The following is a 21,019-nucleotide window of genomic DNA, read 5'->3' on the forward strand; positions in this document are numbered from 1 at the left end:
TAAGAAATATATAATTATTGCCCGTAATCTTCTATCAAAAACACATCTTGTTAAATCTAATGAATAAACGTGCATATTACATTATTTATAGTATTTTCTCTTTATTAATAATTCAACCACCATTAATTGAGTTGCATTATTTATAGTATTTTCTCTTGATGAAATTGTGAATGAAAAATGCACAGATGTGCCACATTGGCAAACGATTCTAAGTTTAGGGGGTGAATTATAAAAACTTCTATTCCAAGTGGCAAATACACAAAAGAGGAAATTTTAGGTGATGTAAATGCAATTTTCCAAATTCATGTGCGAGCATATGAATTTTAATCGTCCAAACAGGCCTCTAAAAAAGAGAAATTTTTTATTGTGATGAGAACACAAATAATACATTACGTGTTTTTATATAAATTGTAAAATTTTTTATTTTTTAAATTATTAACTCTTTAAAATACATATTTTATCATTTACACGGTGCCCCTAAAAAGGTCCGAGGAAATGAAGGTATAAACTAAAATCCTGTCACCGTCCCACTGAGCTGCTGCTGCAGATAGATAGAGGGAGACCCATTGGCTTCTTCTTTCATTTTTTTAATTTCTATGGTCTTTTGAGTGAATGGCTTCATCCCTTTTCGCAAGGACTCTCCTGGGTCATCGCCTTTTCCACTCTTCCTCTCACACTCTCTGCCAAAAGCCCCAGTTTTTCACTTCCCTTGTCCATGTAAATACCAATCTTCCATTCGTTTCGTGTTTAATTTTCGATTTTGATTTGTGGGTTTTGTTCTTTTGGATGATATGCTGATTCCCCTTGTGTAAATTTTCGATCTTTTGGTTTTATCCTGTCATTTTTCTTGCTCCCATGTATCTGTGTTTTTTGTATTTTGTTCATGGGTTTTAGTTTTGTCGGTGAATTGAGTTGTCTGGAATGCGTTTCAGTTTTTTGCTGACATGGGGTTTTCTTTGTTTAATCAGAAGTGGCTTGTGGTGATATTTTAGTTTACCATTGTGTAGGCGTTGAGTGTAGTTTTTATGAACATGGTCTCCGTTCCTGATTGCCTTCGTTGAGCCTAGCAGCTCTTGCTTGACTCCAATAGCCATGAACTGAAAAAGCTGGGGAATTTGTTGGACTCTGCTTGTTTGTTTTCTAAAATCCGACTTTCATAGTCGCTATAATATGAAGTATTTGGTATTGTACCTTAGCTTTACTGTATAAAGCATAGTTCCCGCAGTGGGTTACTGGCTACATGTTTAATTAAATATCCTTTATACTGTAGAGTGCTTGAATACCGGTTGTTTAGCTGCCTCTTACTTACTTACAAGATAGTTTTCATCAAATCGTTGAAAATCTTATGTTCTCTTAGGCACAAGGGTTATATAAAGATGTTGGTTTGGAGTAAGTGTTTGCAGTGAAATCATTGAAAACATGCATTCTTCCTAGGGCGGGTACAAAGTTTACTGCAAACTCTTCTTAACTCAAGCGTTAGGTTTTATGGTCTTCTTCTGGTGCAAAGTTTAAGTGGCTATTTCTGAATCGCCATGATCCTCAGATGTCTCAGTGATAATATTGTTTTGGTTTTGCGTATCTATTTGGAAGTTTGTTTATTTGGTATTTTAGTTCGGTATTCATTTTAAAAGTGTGCTAGTAGCCTAGTAAGTTTGAGCTATTTATTGAATCGAATCTTATTTCTTATGGCAAGATGCAATGTGATGATTTTTCTGTGCATGCAGAAGGGAACAGAATTCTTACAAGCTAAACCTGCCTATACGAAATATAGAACATCTGCCCGGGTTCCTCATGTTATGGCTTCATCAGTAGCTGGCGCAAGAGCTGATTTTTCAACACAATCTGTGTCTACAAATGAGCCTGTTGTTTCTGTTGATTGGCTCCATGCTAACCTCAAAGAGCCTGATCTGAAGGTACCATGTCTTGGCATGTTTGTATTAAACATAATTTATTAATCATCCCCTTTCTTCCACTGGATAGTTTATTAATCATCCCCTTTCTTCCACTGGAGTTTAAATTTGGAATAAGTTGAATATATTACCATTTACCAAGAAATGCTTGATGCTCAATGCTCTTTCACCTTCTATTGTATGTGATTTGTTTTTCAGTCAGATCATGATGTATTGTATCAAATCATCTTCTTCTAATTGGAGACTACACTTTTTTTTTCTGCTTTCCTATATGCTTCCTTTGTTCCATTGCATGTTGGTGAATTTTTTAAGTTATCTACTTCAGGTGCTAGATGCGTCTTGGTACATGCCCGATGAGCAAAGGAATCCCCTTCAAGAGTATCAGGTGCTCACCAAACTTTCTACTTGTGATAATCATAACTTTAAACTGAGTTTTTATTCTTCAAAAATTTAATTCTGGACTGCTGCTGCCATGTAATAATTCTTAATAATATATGTATCAACTCCAATCTTGTTCTAATATCGTCATATTACTTCATATTGCTTCATTTACCACTTTGGCTCATTTTGGTCAATTCCATATCTCTGTCACAACAGGTTGCTCACATTCCTGGTGCACTTTTCTTTGACGTAGATGGAATTTCAGATCGCAATACAAAAGTAAGATATTTTCTACTCTATGTTTCTCGTCAAAATATGATATCAGATTGCACCAGTCTCGCTTGCAGTAAATGATTTATTTCATTCTTTTAGTTTGAGTTAACTTAGAAATACATCCTTATTTAGCCATTTTGGAAAATAATTCAAAGTATATGATTAAGATGTTAGTATTAATCTGATGAATGATTCTTCAAGTCAACAAATTCTGATGAATAATTCTTGAGATTGTTGGTTCTTATGGGTGTGTGCGCCATCATCACTAGGCATACACACCACTTTTCTAACTATCTTTCTCTCTCCTGTTCTCTCTTTATTGAAGATTTAGAAATGATGACTTGTAACAGTTACCGCATATGTTACCATCAGAGGAAGCATTTGCTGCTGCTGTTTCTGCTCTTGGCATTGAGAACAAAGATGATCTAGTTGTGTATGATGGAAAAGGGATCTTTAGTGCAGCTCGTGTATGGTGGTAAGTTGTGGGGCTGATTCTGAAAGATTTAAAGTTTTAACTCATCTGAAATGTAATAAATAATTGTGCTCTGCGCTTTTCATTGTGTTACAATCTAATGCTTCATTTCCTTATAAAATGAAAGGATGTTCCGAGTATTTGGCCATGACAGAGTCTGGGTTTTAGATGGAGGCCTGCCAAGATGGCGTGCATCTGGATATGATGTTGAATCTAGTGCCTCTGGTGATGCAATTTTGAAAGCTAGTGCTGCCAGTGAGGCAATAGAGAAAATATACAAGGGACAAGCAGTAAGTTCACAGTTTACATAATTGTCTCTGAAATCTGTTATGTTTTGACACTGACAGGGATATTGGAATTCTCTGAATCCAAAAGCCATTAGCATATGGTTATGGTTATTACAGAATGTTTTGTGGAACATGGATAAAAGTAGAACTGCCACCACTACCAGATATCATAATGCTTTTTTGTTTTCTTTTATCATGGTAGTCTATACATTGTAGATTTTCAAGGCTTGTTGTGATGGATTCAGTGAATGAAATTTTGTTCTGCAGGTTGGGCCCACCACATTTCAGACTAAGTTTCAGCCACACCTTGTCTGGACTCTTGATCAGGTTTGGTCTCTCTATCTTAATTAACTCGTAAAGGTGCATGTCTTGAATTCATCCCCTGAAATTGGTGGCAACTATGGTTTTCAACTAACAAATTAAACCCATTCCGCTTCTTTTTACCCTTGTTTTATATTTCCTACTGTATTTTTCAGGTTAGAAAAAATGTTGAGGAAGGAACTCACCAGCTTATAGATGCCAGATCAAAGGCCAGGTATTCTTCATGCTACCAAGTGATGTGAAGCTTGAGTAATTCTTGGTCTGTTATTTTTTCCCTAATTTTGTGAATCACCAGCTGGAACCTGTTCATTCATTCATCTTCAAATAATTGGTTTGAAATTGGTAATTTTGATTGAGATAAGATAACAGTATGTTGAGCACCCTAAATTTTCTGTGTTTTTTATCTGCCTCACATAAAGGAATTTATTTCAGATTATATGGAGATGGTTTTTTAGAGTTTATTTTTCCTATTCGTGACATGGTTTTGAAGGCCTATTTCTTATGACTGTTCTTGCATTAATCTTGGATTTAACAGAAATTTGTAATTGCATTAAAAATCTTGGATTTAACAGAAATTTGTAATTGCATTAAGAATCTTGGATTTGACAGAAATTTGCTGTTGCAGGTTCAATGGAACTACATTAGAGCCTCGGAAAGGGATAAGAAGTGGTCATGTACCTGGAAGCAAGTGCATTCCTTTTCCTCAGGTAAAAAGATCAACTGCTTGTGTTATTATAGTGGTTACCTGATGGTGCATCCCTAGGGTTTGTGATGATTCTATCAGTGTCTGAACTTTATATCATTTGCAATGTTAGCAATTTCAACCCTCCTTTTCCTAATAGTCTATTTCTTATTCCTTTTGAAATTGCAACACAAATGTGTTGGATTGTGTAAAGAACGGTTTGCTGCATAAGCTGTTGATTAACAAATGTGTTGTTTCCTTACAGTTGTTGGATTCTTCAGGGACACTCTTACCAGCAGATAAGCTGAAAGCCCGATTTGATGAAGAAGGTAATAACCTTTTTGTTTCATAGTTACCTTTTGCTGTCTTAGATCTTGGACACTTGTTTGTTGTACCCTATGATTCCGTACACAAGAATCCAGTTTTCGAGCGTTGTCTCTTTCTTAAACATACAAGCTCAACCGCAAACAAAGAATGCATGTTTTGCCTAGTACATTTGTTCGGACTAGTATATAGATGTTGAATGTCTTACTATTTTTAGATAGTCACGCCCTCATTTAGCAGTGCATAATTTTACCAAAGACCAAATTTATGAAAAGTATATATATGCTATTTGTCCACGCCATGTGGATTATATTTCCTTAGTAGAATGTTTTAATTGGTCAGAAGGTATATGTGATAATTAACGATCCTAACCTCATGCTGCAGGCATCTCCTTGGAAAGCCCTGTCGTGACTTCATGTGGTACTGGTGTAACAGCTTGCATTCTCGCATTGGTAAGACTCTCTCTCTCTCTCTCTCTCTCTCTCTCTCTCTCTCTCTACAAACACACACAGAGATAAACGTAGGTGTTTGTGTGCGCGCACACTTGTTTATATCTTGGTAGGATGAAAAGGAGATAGTAGTCCATCTTTTATCTCCTTTCTCTTTCCTTTTAGAGATAGAAACACATTACTGAGATGAAGTTTCTTTTGAATAATTGCTCTGAACGTAAACAATGGTTTTAGTTTTCCAGATACATTCTTTCAATATATGTTTTAGTAAGGAACCATGCCGCTTTTATTCACACTTCTCATATTCATGTGCTCTCGTTAGGGTCTTCATCGACTTGGTAAGCCTGAGGTACCAGTCTATGACGGATCTTGGACTGAATGGGGTGCACAGCCCGACACACCCATCAACAGTTCTACAGAAAGCGTGTAACGAAGTGGTATTGCTGGAAACTTGTATCACAATTAAGACATCCGGTTACAAGTCATGCTACTGAATCGAAACCTGTGTTTTTCGTTTAAAATCTCAACCTCTTATGCCCTCCTTTGAACTCTAACGAGGTTCTTATGTGACACATGAATCAGAGCAGCAGTTTGAAGGGGTTTATTGACAAAGTAAATAAAGTTCTATTTCCATATTTCTTGAACTTGTCACTCTTCCTTTCCGTGTTGAAAATGCTAAAAGTGACCTTGAAAGTTCTATGGATTTTTATTGACTAATTACGGAAAATCGAACTTTGTAACTAGTCAACTTTAATTATAAAATGAATGAAAAAAAAAAACTAAAATAAATTCGCGTAAATATGAAATACGAGAATTTGAATAGTGTAATGGGGTTCATTTCACGTCCTTCCTCCATATAAAAATTTCGTTCTCGAAATTATCAGTATCTATTGCATAACATGTAGTTCAAATATTAACGATGCTACATATGCATAACATGTAGCACAAACATTAACGATGATACATATGCATAACAAGGCTTCAAACCAGCAATGCCAATCGTTTGAGTGTCGTCCAAGTTACCCTGGTGGGTGTCCCCTTCTAAGAAGGAGCTTCGGCTTGCAACAAAGCAGGTGGTCGGGATCCTCCAGGACGATATCCTGAATTTCCTGTAAGAAATTTAAATATTTTGTTTCATTCATAACCCTTTTACTTCTCAATGCATTTTTCTCTTCATATGAAGCCTATAAATTACGATTTTTCTTTCCATCTTATTGGTTCGTATTTATGATATCAGCATATCGATTTACGCTTAACCTATTACTTGTACTGCAAGTAACATCCCTATCTTCATACATCACTAATTGTTGGTTGGCCTATTAGAAAGTAGTGAACTAATTCTATACCGAAATTCAAAATTATCTCATCTCCATAACTCTCTCGACATAATATATATTCGGAATATTCACTTTGAATCCCTATCCAATTCTTTTCGCGGCGGGGAGGGTGGGGGGTTCGGATTTGAATCGGACGAAATATTTTCGAACTTTTCAACTCGGAATCGGATATTTCTAACCAATTTGCATCCAAATCTGAAGAAAAGGAAAATAATTTAAATAAAATATTATGGTAAAATTGTCAACGCCTGATCGCGTGGCCTAATGGATAAGGCGCTCGCCTCCGGAGCGGGAGATTGTGGGTTCGAGTCCCATCGCGATCGTTTTTTCATTTTAATCATTTTTATTTTCTTTGCTGAGTGCAATTTCTTGTTCTTCATGTTGAACCTAATGGGGGCAGATTTGAGAAAACAAGAGTCTCTCTCCCCCACCATGGAAAATATATTAAGACATTGTAGTAATTACAAATTTCAAGTATAATGGATTCATGATATTACAGTTTCACAATTAGACCCTTTTTTATTATATATACAACCGATAGTAGGGGAGAGAGGTTTAGAACACGGACTTCTGAACGAGGGATAGAGATACTATTTACCACTTAAGCTACAACATTCAACTATGACTACGATGTTAAAATCACGCCCGCTATGTATATTAGGCATGTTATATTTTTAAAGTGTCTAAAGTCAATCATAATTAATAAATTTGCTTAGGTGGGGTCTAGTCAAGGAGTTTTATTCGAGTAAAAAAACTTATGTCGGAATTTATGTTGAAAAAAAAAAAAAATTAAGGACTAAAGTCATATTTCCAAATTTTATAATTGAAATATAATTCATGATCTAAAATATCAATCATCGAAGCATTGAATTTACAAACTAAGTATGTATGCAGTCTATGCACCAAACAACACAAAGTTAACATAGATCTTCTTCTTTATATATATGCAAAGTTTGTTTCTCACGCATTCTAAATGTTCATCAATAAGCGTAAATCATAAACCAATATTGTCTTAAACTTAATCGCCTAAACCTAATACTATGCGTGTCTTAGGGCTCCCTGAGCATTTCAGACATGAAATTTTATTTTAAAAAATCTCGATGCAATTAGTAGTAGACCACCAACTTTTAAGATTTTCCAAGCCAGATTACACCACCAAAACTAAAACTTCTGTCCCTCATTGCAGTTTTATAAACATGGCTATGTGTACTGTCAGATCAGGTAGCCAATCTCAATGTAGAAAAAATGATATTTGGAGAAAGAAGAAACACTGAAAGGATACAAACTGGAGAAGGCACAAAAACTGCGTTACAAGCTCAGTTGAGAAACACCACGTTCTTAATATAAAGAAGTCCAACAACCATAGGAGGGGACTCAAGGACCTCAAATATCAAGGCTAAGAAGAGCACAAATTACTCCTAGCCCTATGCTCGTGGAGAAAATTCGAGTACGACTACTATCGTGTGAGATCGGCGTTCATGGGAGCCACTCATTGCAGGGGCTACAACATCCGGAAGTTCCTAACCAAAAGTTTGTTACCTTTGATTTGTCAACCCAAACGCGTTTTCATTTTCTCGTGTGCATTGGAGGGAACCAAACATTTTCTTTGTGAAAATTTGAAGTCTTGCATAAGTGCTTAAATGGTTTTAAGTTGAACGCTTACATTCTAATATTTTTTTAAATCTTTTTCATTACTAGTGCTAATTCAAAGGCTTAGCATTTGTTTTATATTTTTCCTCTCTATGGATGAGAGTATCAAATTGAAGAAAGTTGAAGTTCCATTATAAAACTAATTGACAATATAGGGAGTAGCTCAACTTACTTATAAGCTCATGCAAAGTCCCTCCTCAGATCAATGTGAACAACACAATAGGATGATGTGGAGCACGCGTGACCATTGAGCTTCACAAGCAGGACAACCTACTCGGTACTATGAAGAAAGTTGAGGTTCCACCATAAGATGAATTGGTAATATAGTAAGTAGCCCAATTTACTTATAAGTCAATGTAAAGTCCATTCTCTTATTAATGTGGAATTTATTCTCAACAAAAATTATAAATATAAGAAAAGAGGACTACTAGATAATTTGAAATGTCACCATCAAACCGCCATAAGCTCATGCAAAGTCTCTCCTCGCATCAATGTGGACAACACAACATGGTGATGTGGAGCACACGTGGCCATTAGGCTTCACAAGCGAGACAACCTACTCTGATACTATGAAGAAAGCTGAGGTTCTACAATAAAACTAATTGATAATATAGAAAGTAGTCAAACTTACTTATAAGCCAATACAAAGTTTATTTTTCTATTAATGTGAGATTCATTCTTAACAAAAATTATAAATATAGAAAAAGAGGACTACTAGATAATTCGAATAGTCACCATCAAACCGCCATAACCATTCACAAAGATGATTGCGAAGCTGCCTGTTGTTTTCTTCCAATTTTTTTTATGGGATTCTCTTATTTTTTTTGGATTTGTGACATAATTTTAGATCATTAAAATGACAAATAATTCTAAGTAAACGACCAAACCGACCATGTTCTTCAGAGTTCAAAATATCAAATTGCAAAGGAGGCAAATTCCAAGCTTCTTTTATCATATAATTCATTATAAAAAAATAAGATAATTATAAAAGCATGCGAAACTAAAAAAAAGTTGTAAAAGTAGACCGACCAGATCTAATGAAAGACAAAATAGTATTCCAACACTATAGATTATGATAAATTGGCAGAGGAGCGTGTGATCTGAAATTGTAATTATTTTTTCTTTTTAAATGGAGAAAGATTAGACGACATTATCTTCCAGCAGTGGTAGTGTGTGAGGCGCCTATTATCTTCTGAAGGGGTGAGGATTATTACACCCAAAAACCCTCTGCTCGTCCCTTCTTCACCAAATTTCTTGATGATAAATTGCAAGTTAATTCATGTGTAGCGTTATGTGATTTATTTGTGAATTAGCAAAAATTTGTATGAAAAACAGGGAAGCAATTTCACATTTTTTGAACAAAAGTTCAAAGTGATTGGTTTCGAATTAGTCATTCGTGGAAGATGAATATAAAACATTAAGTGAGGAGAAATACTACTAAACTGTAACGCTTGTGTTTAACCAAATAATTAAAATAGTTAAAATAAAGGTGGATTCATGTCCAAGAAGCTTGTAAATCAATTGGTTGAAAGCATAAGCTCTTAATTTCGATGTCCTAAGTTCAATTTCTCATTCCCCACTATATCGCTATATAGAAGGAAAAAAAAAGTGAGTTGATGTCAATGTGCATTAGGTCGCTTTGTCAAGACAAAAACACCCACTTATTTTGCACTAAAGTTTGAAATATCCTTCCCACAATAGAGAAAAATAAAAGTGTTCTCAAATTTAGAAAAAAAATCTACTTCCTAATTCCTTCACACAAAAAGGAGAGCTTTGCCAACAAAGGTTAGTTGAGTTGTTAATATTGTTTTCTTCGTTAGACCAAGACCTAAGTTCATGTACCCTGCTATCACCAATCGTTCTTGGTGTGTGATATGTAAAAACCAACAAAAGGTCTAAGACCCCTTTGTAAGCCCTCAAAGATAACCTCTCCTCCCTCTAAACTTCAAGAAAACAAACAACAAGGAGGGCTTACAACGTCCATGGGGATTCTCCTAGGCTAGCCTAACTTTGTTCTTAACTAACCTTGCCTAGTGTACTGAAATTCCAAGCTTCTTTTATCATATAATTCATTATACAAAAATAAGATAATTATAGAAGCATGCGAAACTAAAAAAAAGTTCTAAAAGTAGACCGACCAGATCTAATGAAAGTCAAAATAGTATTCCAACACAATAGATTATGATAAATTGGCAGAGGAGCGTGTGATTTAAAATTGTATTATTTTTTTCTTTTTAAATAGAGAATGATTATATGAGATTATCTTCCAGCAGTGGTAGTGTGTGAGGCGCTTATTATTTTCTAAAGGGGTGAGGATCATTACACCCAGAAACCTTTCGCTCGTCCCTTCTTCACCAAATTTCTTGATGATAAATTGCAAGTTAATTCACATGTAGCGTTATGTGATTTATTTGTGAATTAGCAAATATTTGTATGAAAAACAGGGAAACAATTTCACATTTTTTGAACAAAAGTTCAAAGTGATTGGTTTCGAATTAGTCATTCATGGAAGATGAACATAAAACATTAAATGAGGAGAAATACTACTAGACAGTAACGCTTGTGTTTAACCAAATAGTTAACATAGTTAAAATAAAGGTGGATTCATGTCCAAGAAGCTTGTAAATTAATTGGTTAAAAGCATAAGCTCTTAATTTCGATGTCCTAAGTTCAATTACTCATTCCCCACTATGTCACTATATAGAAGGAAAAAAAAAGTGAGTTGATGTCAATGTGTATCAGGTCACTTTGTCAAGACAAAAACACCCACTTATTTTGCACTAGTTTGAAATATCCTTCCCACAATAGAGAAATAAAAGTGTTCTCAAATTTAGAAAAAAAATCTACTTCCTAATTCCTTCACACAAAAAGGAGAGCTTTGCCAACAAGGATTAGTTGAGTTGGTAATATTGTTTTATTCGTTAGACCAAGACCTAAGTTCGTGTACCCTACTACCACCAATTATTCTTGATGTGTGATATGTAAAAACCAACAAAGGGTCTAAGACCCCTTTGTAAGCCCTTAAAGATAGCCTCTCCTCCGTGTAAAATTTCAAGAAAACAAACAGAAAGGAGGGCTCACAACGTCCATGGGGATTCTCCTAGGCTAGCCTAACTTTGTTCTTAACTAACATTGCCTAGTGTACTGAAATATAATCCGGTACACTAAGTGTTATAATACAAATGATTAAATATTAAAAAATTAAAAAATTAAAAACTTTCAACCATTTATATTATAATTTTTGATGTTCCAGTATACTGAAAAAAATTTCCCCTAACCGACTCGTAACATTCTAGTAATATCTCAACCCAATAAGGGCAATCCTGGAACATGAACACTGTCTTCATCCAATTGACTTAGCATCAAAGCGAATAAAAACAATAAATTAGTAACAAAAATGGAGGTAGCCAAAAATCTAAAATTTTGAACAGGAAGAGCGAGAAAGTGAAGCAAAGTGAGGGTTTTTATTTCTTATTTCTCATATTTTTGAAATCGGGCTTTTGAGCTGCGGTCACAAAGACTCCTCCTTTTTCTCCGATTCAGTAAAGGTGGGCCGGTGGCTGGTTCACTGAAGCCTTCCTGAACCTAAAAGATTTAAGCTTTGGAGCTTGCTGGGTGCAAAAGCGTTGTTCTTTCAATCAATCAGGTACTTGGTGGGTTTAATTTCATTTCTTTGTTTTAAATTTGACCTAGTTCTTGTTTGATTTTTGTTTTTGGGTTTTTTCTGATCGTAGTTTGGTTTTCTGGGTTTTTCCGGATTTTGATCTGTGAGTGGTTCAAGTTGTTTTTATGGATATATACATATATGTATGTATGTAAGTATTTGTGGATTATACTTGATGGAACTGGAAAGTGAGCTATTAAGGTCATGAATCGTTTGGCTTGTGATTGTTAATTGGTGAAGGAAATTTTTTATTAATCCATAAAAAAAGAAGGAAACTTTCATAAAATTATTTTATTTATAAATTATTTGTTTTGTTTGTGATGGTTTATGATTATTGATAGGTATATTCATCTGCGGCGATATATAATCAAGCTTAAAACTCAAGGATCAAATCTGTTCTTCATCTACGTTTTTCGTTAATTGTAGCTCGCAGTAATTCTTTAGTTTTGGTTTCTCACATTGACTGAAGAAACAAGTCAAAAAAAAAAAAAAGAGAAAATACTATATCCGTTTGATCCGAGTTGGTTGTAGCTGAATCCTACACACATACAAGGTGGGTGGCCAATCGGGTTTGAAGAAGTTAGTTGGCTAAGGTAGTTAGAAATTTAGGATTGGAAGTGTTAAGGCTCGACCTTAAGGATTTAACAATCCTTTTCAATAGGGTGGGAAGGACTTCTTATAGTATGATTTGTCTTTGTTTGAACAGAATTAGAAAGAATGTTATACAAGAAATTTAGTCACCTAATTGAAGTTGTTTGCATAATCATATCGATTGTAATGGGGCCTGCAATCTCTATGGAGTGATTACAGTGAATAAGATTTAGGTACTTACAGTTGAAGCCCAGAAATACTTTCCCACCTTCCCGCCACTTGACATAACCCAAGGGTGGGCTGCATAGTGTTAATTACTCAAATAATTACATCATTTACATGTAGTGCAGAACTCCATGATCGTGATCATATGGTAATGCAACATGTATACATTGCATGACAGTGAGTGTATATTGCAATACACACATGCTAGAAAACTAATTTGTATATTATTTGATATTTTATGGGGAAATGGTAGTGGAACATTAAAGGTTTCCTGGGTTTTTGTTTTATGTAGTTTTATTTTCCTGCTAGCTTATTCATAAGTTAAAATGCGGAGACGCACTTTCTGATATTTTCACTACTTGTTGATAGTAAGTGAAAGAAGATTTACTGGTATACATGTTTTACCAAATGAAGCATTTCTTTTACGATACTACTTAAGCTTCTGGATTTTTTATGGACAATAGAGACCAGACACTTATTGAAGCTTGTTTTCTGTTTCAGTTTTTCTCCCTGCAAAGATCAGCATGTTGGCATCTCATAGGAGTTGCCTGTGACTGAGCACTCAAAATTTTGCTTCATTGCCTGAGTTTTTGACAGTATTTTGGTGTTGAGGTGAGGAAGAAATTCAAACAATGGTATGATTGAACAATTAAGAACGCATAAGCAGTTCCAAGACAATTCCATGGAACCTGGGAGGGATGATTACCAACCTGCATCCCAGTCATACGTGCCAGACTCTCTGAGCAGCATGCATACTGATATGAGATCTACTGACTTTATACCAGAAGTTAAACCTGCACATAATTACTCCATACAGACCGGAGAGGAGTTTTCTCTACAATTTATGCTTGATCGGGTGAACCACAGGATTCCTTTGCATCCAAATGCTGTTGGCGATCCAAATTATGCAACAAATTATGTTGAACTGAAAGGAATTTTAGGAATCAGTCATACAGGCTCTGAGAGTGGGTCAGATACTTCGATGCTTCATATTGCTGAAAGGGGTCCAAAACAGTTTGAAAGAAAGGGCTCAGCTTTATATGACGACAAAAATAAGTATGCGTCAGTTCAATCAGTACCACGAGCTTTATCTGGCTATGGAAACAGTCATGTGCATGGATATGCCTCTTATGCAGCCTCTGATAGCTCATCACTGAAAATGAAGGTTCTCTGTAGCTTTGGTGGTAAAATCTTACCCCGACCAAGCGATGGGAAGCTAAGGTATGTTGGAGGCGAAACACGCATTATCCGTGTAAGAAAGGACATTTCCTGGCAGGAGCTTATACATAAAGCTTTGTCAATTTATAATCAAGTGCATGTAATTAAATATCAGCTTCCTGGAGAGGAACTTGATGCTTTAGTTTCTGTATCTTGTGACGAGGATCTGCAGAATATGATGGAAGAATGGAATGAAGTAGAAGATAAAGAAGGACCACAAAAGCTTAGGATGTTTTTGTTCTCCATGAGTGATTTGGAGGATGCTCAGTTTGGTCTGCACAGTGTGGATGGTGATTCTGAGGTTCAGTATGTAGTTGCTATCAATGGAATGGACCTGGGGTCAAGAAAAAATTCGTCTTTACATGGTTTGACGAGCACTCTAGCAAATAATTTAGATGAGTTCAATGGACAACATATTGAGAAGGACACAAGTAGGGTTGCAAAAGACTCGATAGGGGTAGGCTCTTTGAATTCAACTGCTAATTTTGTTACATCGAGAACCGTTCAATCTTCCGAGCCAATCCTGCCTAACTCTTCAAATGCCTATGAAACATATCCTCCTTTTCAGCATACCCAGGTGATGCATATTGGACAAAATATGCAGCAACCATTGCACAATGGCCATGCCCTTCCAAGTCATTCCCCATTTGGAGGAACTGTTTCAGTGGCTCATCATGGGATTCTGAATCCACAAGGAGGTTCAATTGAAGGGCAGCCATCCAGTGGCTCAAGAGAACAGAATTTTGAGATGCCAGTAAAGGAGGTGAAACCCAAACGTGATGGTTTACTGCAGCCAGAGAGTGACCCTGAAAAACTCCGCCCATCAGGGGTAGAGAACTCTGTTCCTTTACAGCCACATGATGGAAATTTGATGAACTATCTTCCTGTTGAAGAAGCATCAAAAGATGAAAGAAAGTACCAGGAACCTGAAAAGGTTGCTTCATCAATTGATTCAGGGAACCCAATGCTGGTGCAAAAATCTAGTGAAGTTGAGGATAGCTTCACAACTAGCGATGCATTTGCTCCAGCTTGTGCTGACCATTTGTCCAATGGAGTTGATTTGGGTTACCACGAGCTACCTGTGCTTCCTAAGAGAGTCTACTATTCAGAAAGAATTCCCAGGGAGCAGGCAGAGTTGCTGAATCGATCAACAAAGTCTGATGATTCTCATGGTCCTCCGTTTCTCGTTACTCATTCACGTTCTGATATCACCAAGCAGGATACAGTCATGGAAGGAGTTAACAAATTACAGGAACATGGCAACCTTGCTCCCCCAACTGAACAATCTACCCCAACAACAGGTACCGATGCTCAAACTGTTGATGATGGACTCATCCAACTTCAAAAGTACAAAGAATTTGCTGATTCAGTTTCTCAGATGAATGCAAAGCTTTTGCAAGATGTAGATGGTGAAGTAAAGCGGGCATTGCCAAACCATATGGTTGATAACATTGCAGAAGCTGGATCTGAGTTTCCAGATATAAGTCGGCTACCTTCTGGAAAGCAACATGAGGTATCTGCATCTAATCATTCAGAGGTTAATCAGAAAGAGGACACCAGCAAGGATCCAAGGACTGTTGACGCTAAGGGACATGCGGAGCCCAATTCTTTGACAGGGAAGTTTTCTAAAGATGTTTCTCAAGCAGCAGCTTCAGTTGGTGTTTCTACCCCAGTGCAGGGAGACATCATTATTGATATTGAAGAACGATTTCCCCGTGATTTCCTGTCAGATATATTCTCCAAGGCAATACTTTCTGAAGACTCCCCTGATATTGGTTTGCTGCATAAGGATGGAACTGGGTTGAGCTTAAAGATGGAAAATCATGAACCAAGACACTGGTCATATTTCCAAAAGTTGGCACAAGAAGGTTTTGATAAAAAAGATGTTTCTCTTATGGACCAGGATCTTGGTTTTCCGCCTGTGATTGGAAATGGGGACGGTAGATCTTATCATGTTACACCGTTAACAGCAGAAGGAGCTGGTTCTCAGCCTAAATTTGCAGAAGACATGCACACAGAGTTGCCTGGAATGGCTAAAGCTAACGCAACAGCTCTGCACTCTAATTATGGTCATTCCCAAGTGAAGGACACTGAAAGTATGCAATTTGAGGGAATGATGGAAAACATAAGAGCGCAAGAGTCGGAGTATGAGGTAGTCTTTTGATCAGTTCTCATTTTTCTTAACTAATTGCTCCTTTGCTAACAATGTTTCATTTACTCTTTTATCAAAAAATGTTTCATTTACTTTGATATAGGATGGGAAGTCTGCAAGCAGAAGAGCTGGTTTACCTCCTTTAGATCCTTCTCTGGGAGATTTTGATATCAGTACCTTGCAGGTGTGATGCTTACACGTTCAATAACTTGATACAAAAGTTTTCTCTTGATAACTTGGTTAGGTAAACTGATACCTATTAATGATTGATTACAGCAAAAGAGATACAAATAAAAATAAATGACTTCATTCAAGTGTAGCTCGTAGTAGGAAAAGCATTTTTTTAGTCTTGTTAGAGCTTGGCTTAGGATTTGAATCTGGATAATATTTGTGTGTGAGTCCAATAGTCCATGCATGTATTGGTGCATGGTCACACGCACACAGAGAATCATTCCTAACTTTTGAACATTCTGGATGGTCTTTGGTTGTTTTATTGTTGTTAGAGCAGTTAGTTCCCCAGTTACTTGGTTATTCTTTCTTTTATACATCTAAACAGACTTGCTACTAAATGCACAGGACCTGTTATTTATGGCATTAGTTAAACTACTTTGTCCAATAGTAAAGACTTTCCATTTTACATCTGTTTGATTCTTTCTTCTTCATGGACTTGATAGTTAATAAAGAACGAAGATCTCGAACAGCTGAAGGAACTGGGTTCTGGTACCTTTGGGACTGTGTACCATGGAAAATGGAGGGGCAGTGATGTTGCCATTAAGAGACTAAATAAGAGCTGCTTCACCGGGAGATCATCAGAGCAAGAGAGATTGGTAGCCATTCCTCCCCACCTCTGAATTTTGTAATGAAACTCACATTCATTGATGCAAGTGGACGAAATATGATCTCATATTTTTGTTGCTTCTATGGCACGTTAATATTTTACTTTTCAAGGCCTTAATGGTAATTCTAACTCCATTGTCAGACTATAGAGTTCTGGCGGGAAGCTGACATTCTTTCAAAGCTTCACCATCCAAATGTTGTGGCATTTTATGGTGTGGTGCAAGATGGACCAGGGGGAACACTTGCTACTGTTACGGAGTACATGGTTGATGGTTCTCTTAGGCATGTCTTACTTCGAAAAGACAGGTAATAGGTGGTTGTATACCGTTCTTTATGTTTCTAGTTTGTTTCGTGCTCTCATATAATCATAGTTATACTTTCATCCATCTGTTTCAAGTTCACTGTTTCTGAATGGAAGCGATTTTTTTCTCTTTTTCACCTTCTTTGAATCTTCAAACGCAGGTATCTTGATCGCCGCAAGCGACTAATAATTGCCATGGATGCGGCATTTGGAATGGAATATTTACACTCAAAGAATATTGTGCATTTTGACTTGAAGTGTGACAACTTACTTGTGAACCTAAAAGATCCTGCACGTCCAATTTGCAAGGTAATTATTATGAAATTACTGTATTGAACTAGGAAAATGATTATTTTTCTCTCTTTGCAACTTACATTGAATATTCTAATAATACATATGGCTTCCCAGGTCGGTGATTTTGGGCTTTCAAAAATTAAGCGAAATACCCTGGTTTCTGGTGGTGTACGGGGAACGTTACCATGGATGGCCCCAGAGTTGCTGAATGGCAGCAGCACGAAGGTCTCCGAAAAGGTAAGATTTATTTTTGAGTTTTTTAGTTTAAAATTATTTAGTTTATTATATATCTTTTACAATGGAGATAGAAGTAGATGGATAATAAGTGATAGAGAGTACCAATTAATCGCAGTTAGATATAGGGAAGTCTAACGTGATTGAAGTTTCATACTGGATCTCTTTCTATTTAAAAAATAAAGTTGGATGAAACTAAAATTGTCCGATTGGTGGAGAAGTTGTTCTTATGATTTATTTTCGTTTCTTGTTCTTGAATGCCTTTCTTTCATAGGGTCTGATTAATGTCGAATGACCTGGTAGACGTACTTCATTGCTTCCCTCGTCTGAGTCTTGATTAAATGTTGTAGGTTGATATTTTCTCCTTTGGCATTGTCTTATGGGAGATTCTTACTGGCGAGGAGCCGTATGCCAACATGCACTATGGAGCAATTATAGGTAAGTAATTGTTTTTACTCTCTTCCTTTCGTTGAGGTTGTGCTTGCATGTCAATATTGTTGCACCGCTTAAGACTGATGTTTGCCTCCGGATTTAATTTTTTCGAATTTTGAATACCTGCAGGAGGTATTGTAAATAACACATTGAGACCCACCATTCCAAGTTACTGTGATCCCGAATGGAAAACGCTTATGGAGCAGTGTTGGGCCCCTAATCCTGCAGCCAGGCCATCGTTCACAGAAATCGCCAGATGCTTACGAGTAATGAGTACAGCGGCTAGTCAACCTAAAGCACAGGGTCACAAAGCTCCTAAATAATAATATGTACACTTGTGTCGGTTTTCCACTATTTAGACGCGATATTTATTTGTTCAATCGTTAACTCACAAGATAGTGTGTGTGATATCCTGATCGGAGCACAGATCCATGGTTTCCACTATTTCCGGAATGGAATTGGCTCCGATCAAAGCAGTTCCTTTTGTTTTACTTTATTCCCAAGAAATTCACGAAATTGTAGCGGATTGTCTGAGCTTTTGGAAAGAGAATGCAGAGTTGTTTGGTTTTTGCTGCTCCTATATCCATGCATTTATTTTATACCAGTTTGCCAACTTTTCAGATTTACTGTGACTTGTGGTTGGTAGGCCAACATCAGTAAGAATATGTTTAGGAATCAAATTCTAGCATCATTGTGTTCCTTGATTGCGAGTTATTACTTTCCAATAGACTATGCCAATGGCTTAACCGAATCGACCAGCTGCGAGCCTGCAACGACAGATTATATGACGGGGGCGGCTAACTAGGAGTCTAGGAGGAAGAAACGCAGCGCGCTTGCCATGCCGATGCCAGCATTATCGGCCTGCCTTTCCACCCGAGGAGGAGACAATCCTTTTCAGTAGCCGAAGTGTGGCCATCACAGCCATAAACAGATAACATTATCCTTGCTTGACTTGTACACTTCAACCCCGTCTCTTGAAACCCGGCTCGCCCTATCCACTGGTCTGCCCTCTCATGCCTCTCCATCCTATTTGAGCCCTCGAAGGTGACAATGTTTCTGATTTCGTGCGCAAAAATGCCGCCTCTTGATCCTCATCCTCTAAGGGCTGTTTCGCGGGAGGCTAGCCTCGGGTTAGTCGAAAATTGCGGAGTAAAAGTGAAGAGACTAGAGGAATCTCCCGAGGAAAAATGACCCGTTGTGGTTTGCATCTTGTTCCACCAATGTAAGCACAGATGGACCTAATTTCCTCAAAGCTTGAAGGATTGCCTTCAGAGAGCCTCTACTCTTTTTGACATACATTCGCAAGTGCATGATGCTATTGACAAATAATGCTTCCCCTTCTCTCAAGTCCAGGTTCTCTCTATTCAGAATCGATGGTGTCACAGGCTCCGATATCAAATTGAACTCTGTTAGCATCCCTAGTGAGGTAGCCTCCTCCATCAAGGCTCTCATGCCATCTTCAAGTTCAAACGGATTGTGATCTTCAACGAGTCCCGCGGTCCACACCATGACTCACCTCCTCAACCCTGGGCCGCATCTTGGTTTTTGAAACCGGAAAATCATCCACTAAGCCACTCATATCCACATGATCATCTTCTGCTTCCATCATAATCAAAACAACTCCATACAGATCATCCACCATTGAAAATGTCTCAATCCCATCTTGATCAGAGTACTAAATACTCAGTACTACTACCACTACTACTTTGTTGTTTCTCCATGGATTCAATGTCATTATCACCAATGCAAATGCAATGATCCATGTTGATGAAGCTATCGACAAATTCGTCAACCTCGGAAGGAGTATTCTCTCCTGCTCCGCACCTCCACCTCCACCTCCTTCCTCCTCCTTGTTCTTGCTCAAGTCGCGCCAGACAAAACCTCCGAATGGTGAGATCATGGATAAGGCTCTCATGCAAGGGGAAGGAGAGCCTAGCATTGAAGCCTTTCATTGCTAGGTTTTGGAGGAGTTTCTAGGGAGTGAACATCAAGAGGAGAATATATGCTTATTAGAGGTTTAGGAACTTAGGTGGTTCCCCAACTCACATAGTGTAAAATGTTTAGAATATTCCCTACTCACATGTTGTTACAACTAATTCTTGAAAGTGGGATAAGCTTTGGAGATTTAGAAACTGATAAAAATCAAGCACCAGTCATGCGCGTAAGTGTTTTCTGATGATAAATTATTATAAAATTTGTATTTAATCAGTGATAAAAGTTGTCACGCACACATAAACGACTGACCGTAACATAACTCTAATAAGTTTCACATCTCACATAAAACAAATAGGCATTATTTTTAATGGTTATGCATCATATTGGGATGCCCCACCCTCCCTCAAAGGGAACATGATAAGGGGGGAACAGCAAGTTCTATTGTTATTAGATGTAGAAAGGTTTACATGAGTAGCCAGACAGCCTTAATAACAAACAGTTTGGGAGTTTTGACTTTTGAGCCGATAACTACAACAATTAGTGCGGCTTTAATTGGTTGTCATTTGTTGTTTGTCACAAGTCCTTCTCGCCTTGGTCGGCCGACAAGCAATGAGACGGAGGAGGTGGTCTCGGCTCTCACTGCCTCTGCTGCTTTGTTTGCAACCGGTTTGGTTTTAGAGCAAGAGTGATGTTATCCGTACACTCTTTTTTATCTTTTATACTTTTTCAATTTACGGTCGAGCCACCTTTTACTCCCAGTAGACTGTGTCAACTCAACCCCAACTACCCTAGGTTTGAGAGGTTTTGTATAGTTGACCTAAAATTCAAACATAAGCGCAAATTAACACCACTTATGCACAAATAAGAACTTGAATGCCACCTTGTAGTGCACAAGTCTAACATATGAACGAGGTTTTGTGTGGGAGGATGTCTTGGTCCCTCATTCATTTCCTCAACCGCTCTAGATCATAATTGAGGGCAAAATCCTATGATTTTACTTTGTGGCTCCTCATGATATAAAACTTAGCTTTGTCAGTATGAGAAGAACAA

The 21,019-nt window shown here is 37.2% G+C and overlaps 2 protein-coding genes, 1 non-coding gene and 1 pseudogene across 3 annotated transcripts; 3 read left to right on the forward strand and 1 right to left on the reverse strand.

Moving 5' to 3' along the window:
* The first annotated feature begins 509 nt into the window (after positions 1-509).
* Positions 510-5,734, forward strand: LOC137728976 (thiosulfate/3-mercaptopyruvate sulfurtransferase 1, mitochondrial-like). Its single transcript, XM_068467793.1, has 12 exons — positions 510-717; positions 1,725-1,913; positions 2,236-2,295; positions 2,508-2,570; positions 2,915-3,039; positions 3,164-3,326; positions 3,591-3,650; positions 3,800-3,858; positions 4,270-4,351; positions 4,592-4,655; positions 5,035-5,102; positions 5,422-5,734. The coding sequence occupies exons 1-12, from the start codon at positions 613-615 to the stop codon at positions 5,527-5,529; spliced, it is 1,146 nt and encodes a 381-aa protein (XP_068323894.1). The 5' UTR covers positions 510-612; the 3' UTR covers positions 5,530-5,734.
* Positions 5,735-6,686: 952 nt separating this feature from the next.
* Positions 6,687-6,759, forward strand: TRNAR-CCG (transfer RNA arginine (anticodon CCG)). Its single transcript has one exon. It is a non-coding gene; the product is annotated as a tRNA-Arg (tRNA).
* A 4,743-nt stretch (positions 6,760-11,502) lies between these two features.
* On the forward strand, positions 11,503-18,614 carry LOC137728012 (uncharacterized). The gene is made up of 9 exons (XM_068466891.1): positions 11,503-11,732; positions 13,068-15,936; positions 16,040-16,120; positions 16,611-16,763; positions 16,916-17,079; positions 17,236-17,383; positions 17,483-17,605; positions 17,953-18,040; positions 18,164-18,614. The coding sequence occupies exons 2-9, from the start codon at positions 13,204-13,206 to the stop codon at positions 18,355-18,357; spliced, it is 3,684 nt and encodes a 1,227-aa protein (XP_068322992.1). The 5' UTR covers positions 11,503-11,732; positions 13,068-13,203; the 3' UTR covers positions 18,358-18,614.
* A 114-nt stretch (positions 18,615-18,728) lies between these two features.
* Positions 18,729-19,543, reverse strand: LOC137728438 (GRAS family protein RAD1-like; annotated as a pseudogene).
* Positions 19,544-21,019: the final 1,476 nt, after the last annotated feature.

The sequence above is a fragment of the Pyrus communis genome, chromosome 3 (genome assembly GCF_963583255.1).
Source record: "Pyrus communis chromosome 3, drPyrComm1.1, whole genome shotgun sequence".
NCBI classification, from domain to species: domain Eukaryota; kingdom Viridiplantae; phylum Streptophyta; class Magnoliopsida; order Rosales; family Rosaceae; genus Pyrus; species Pyrus communis.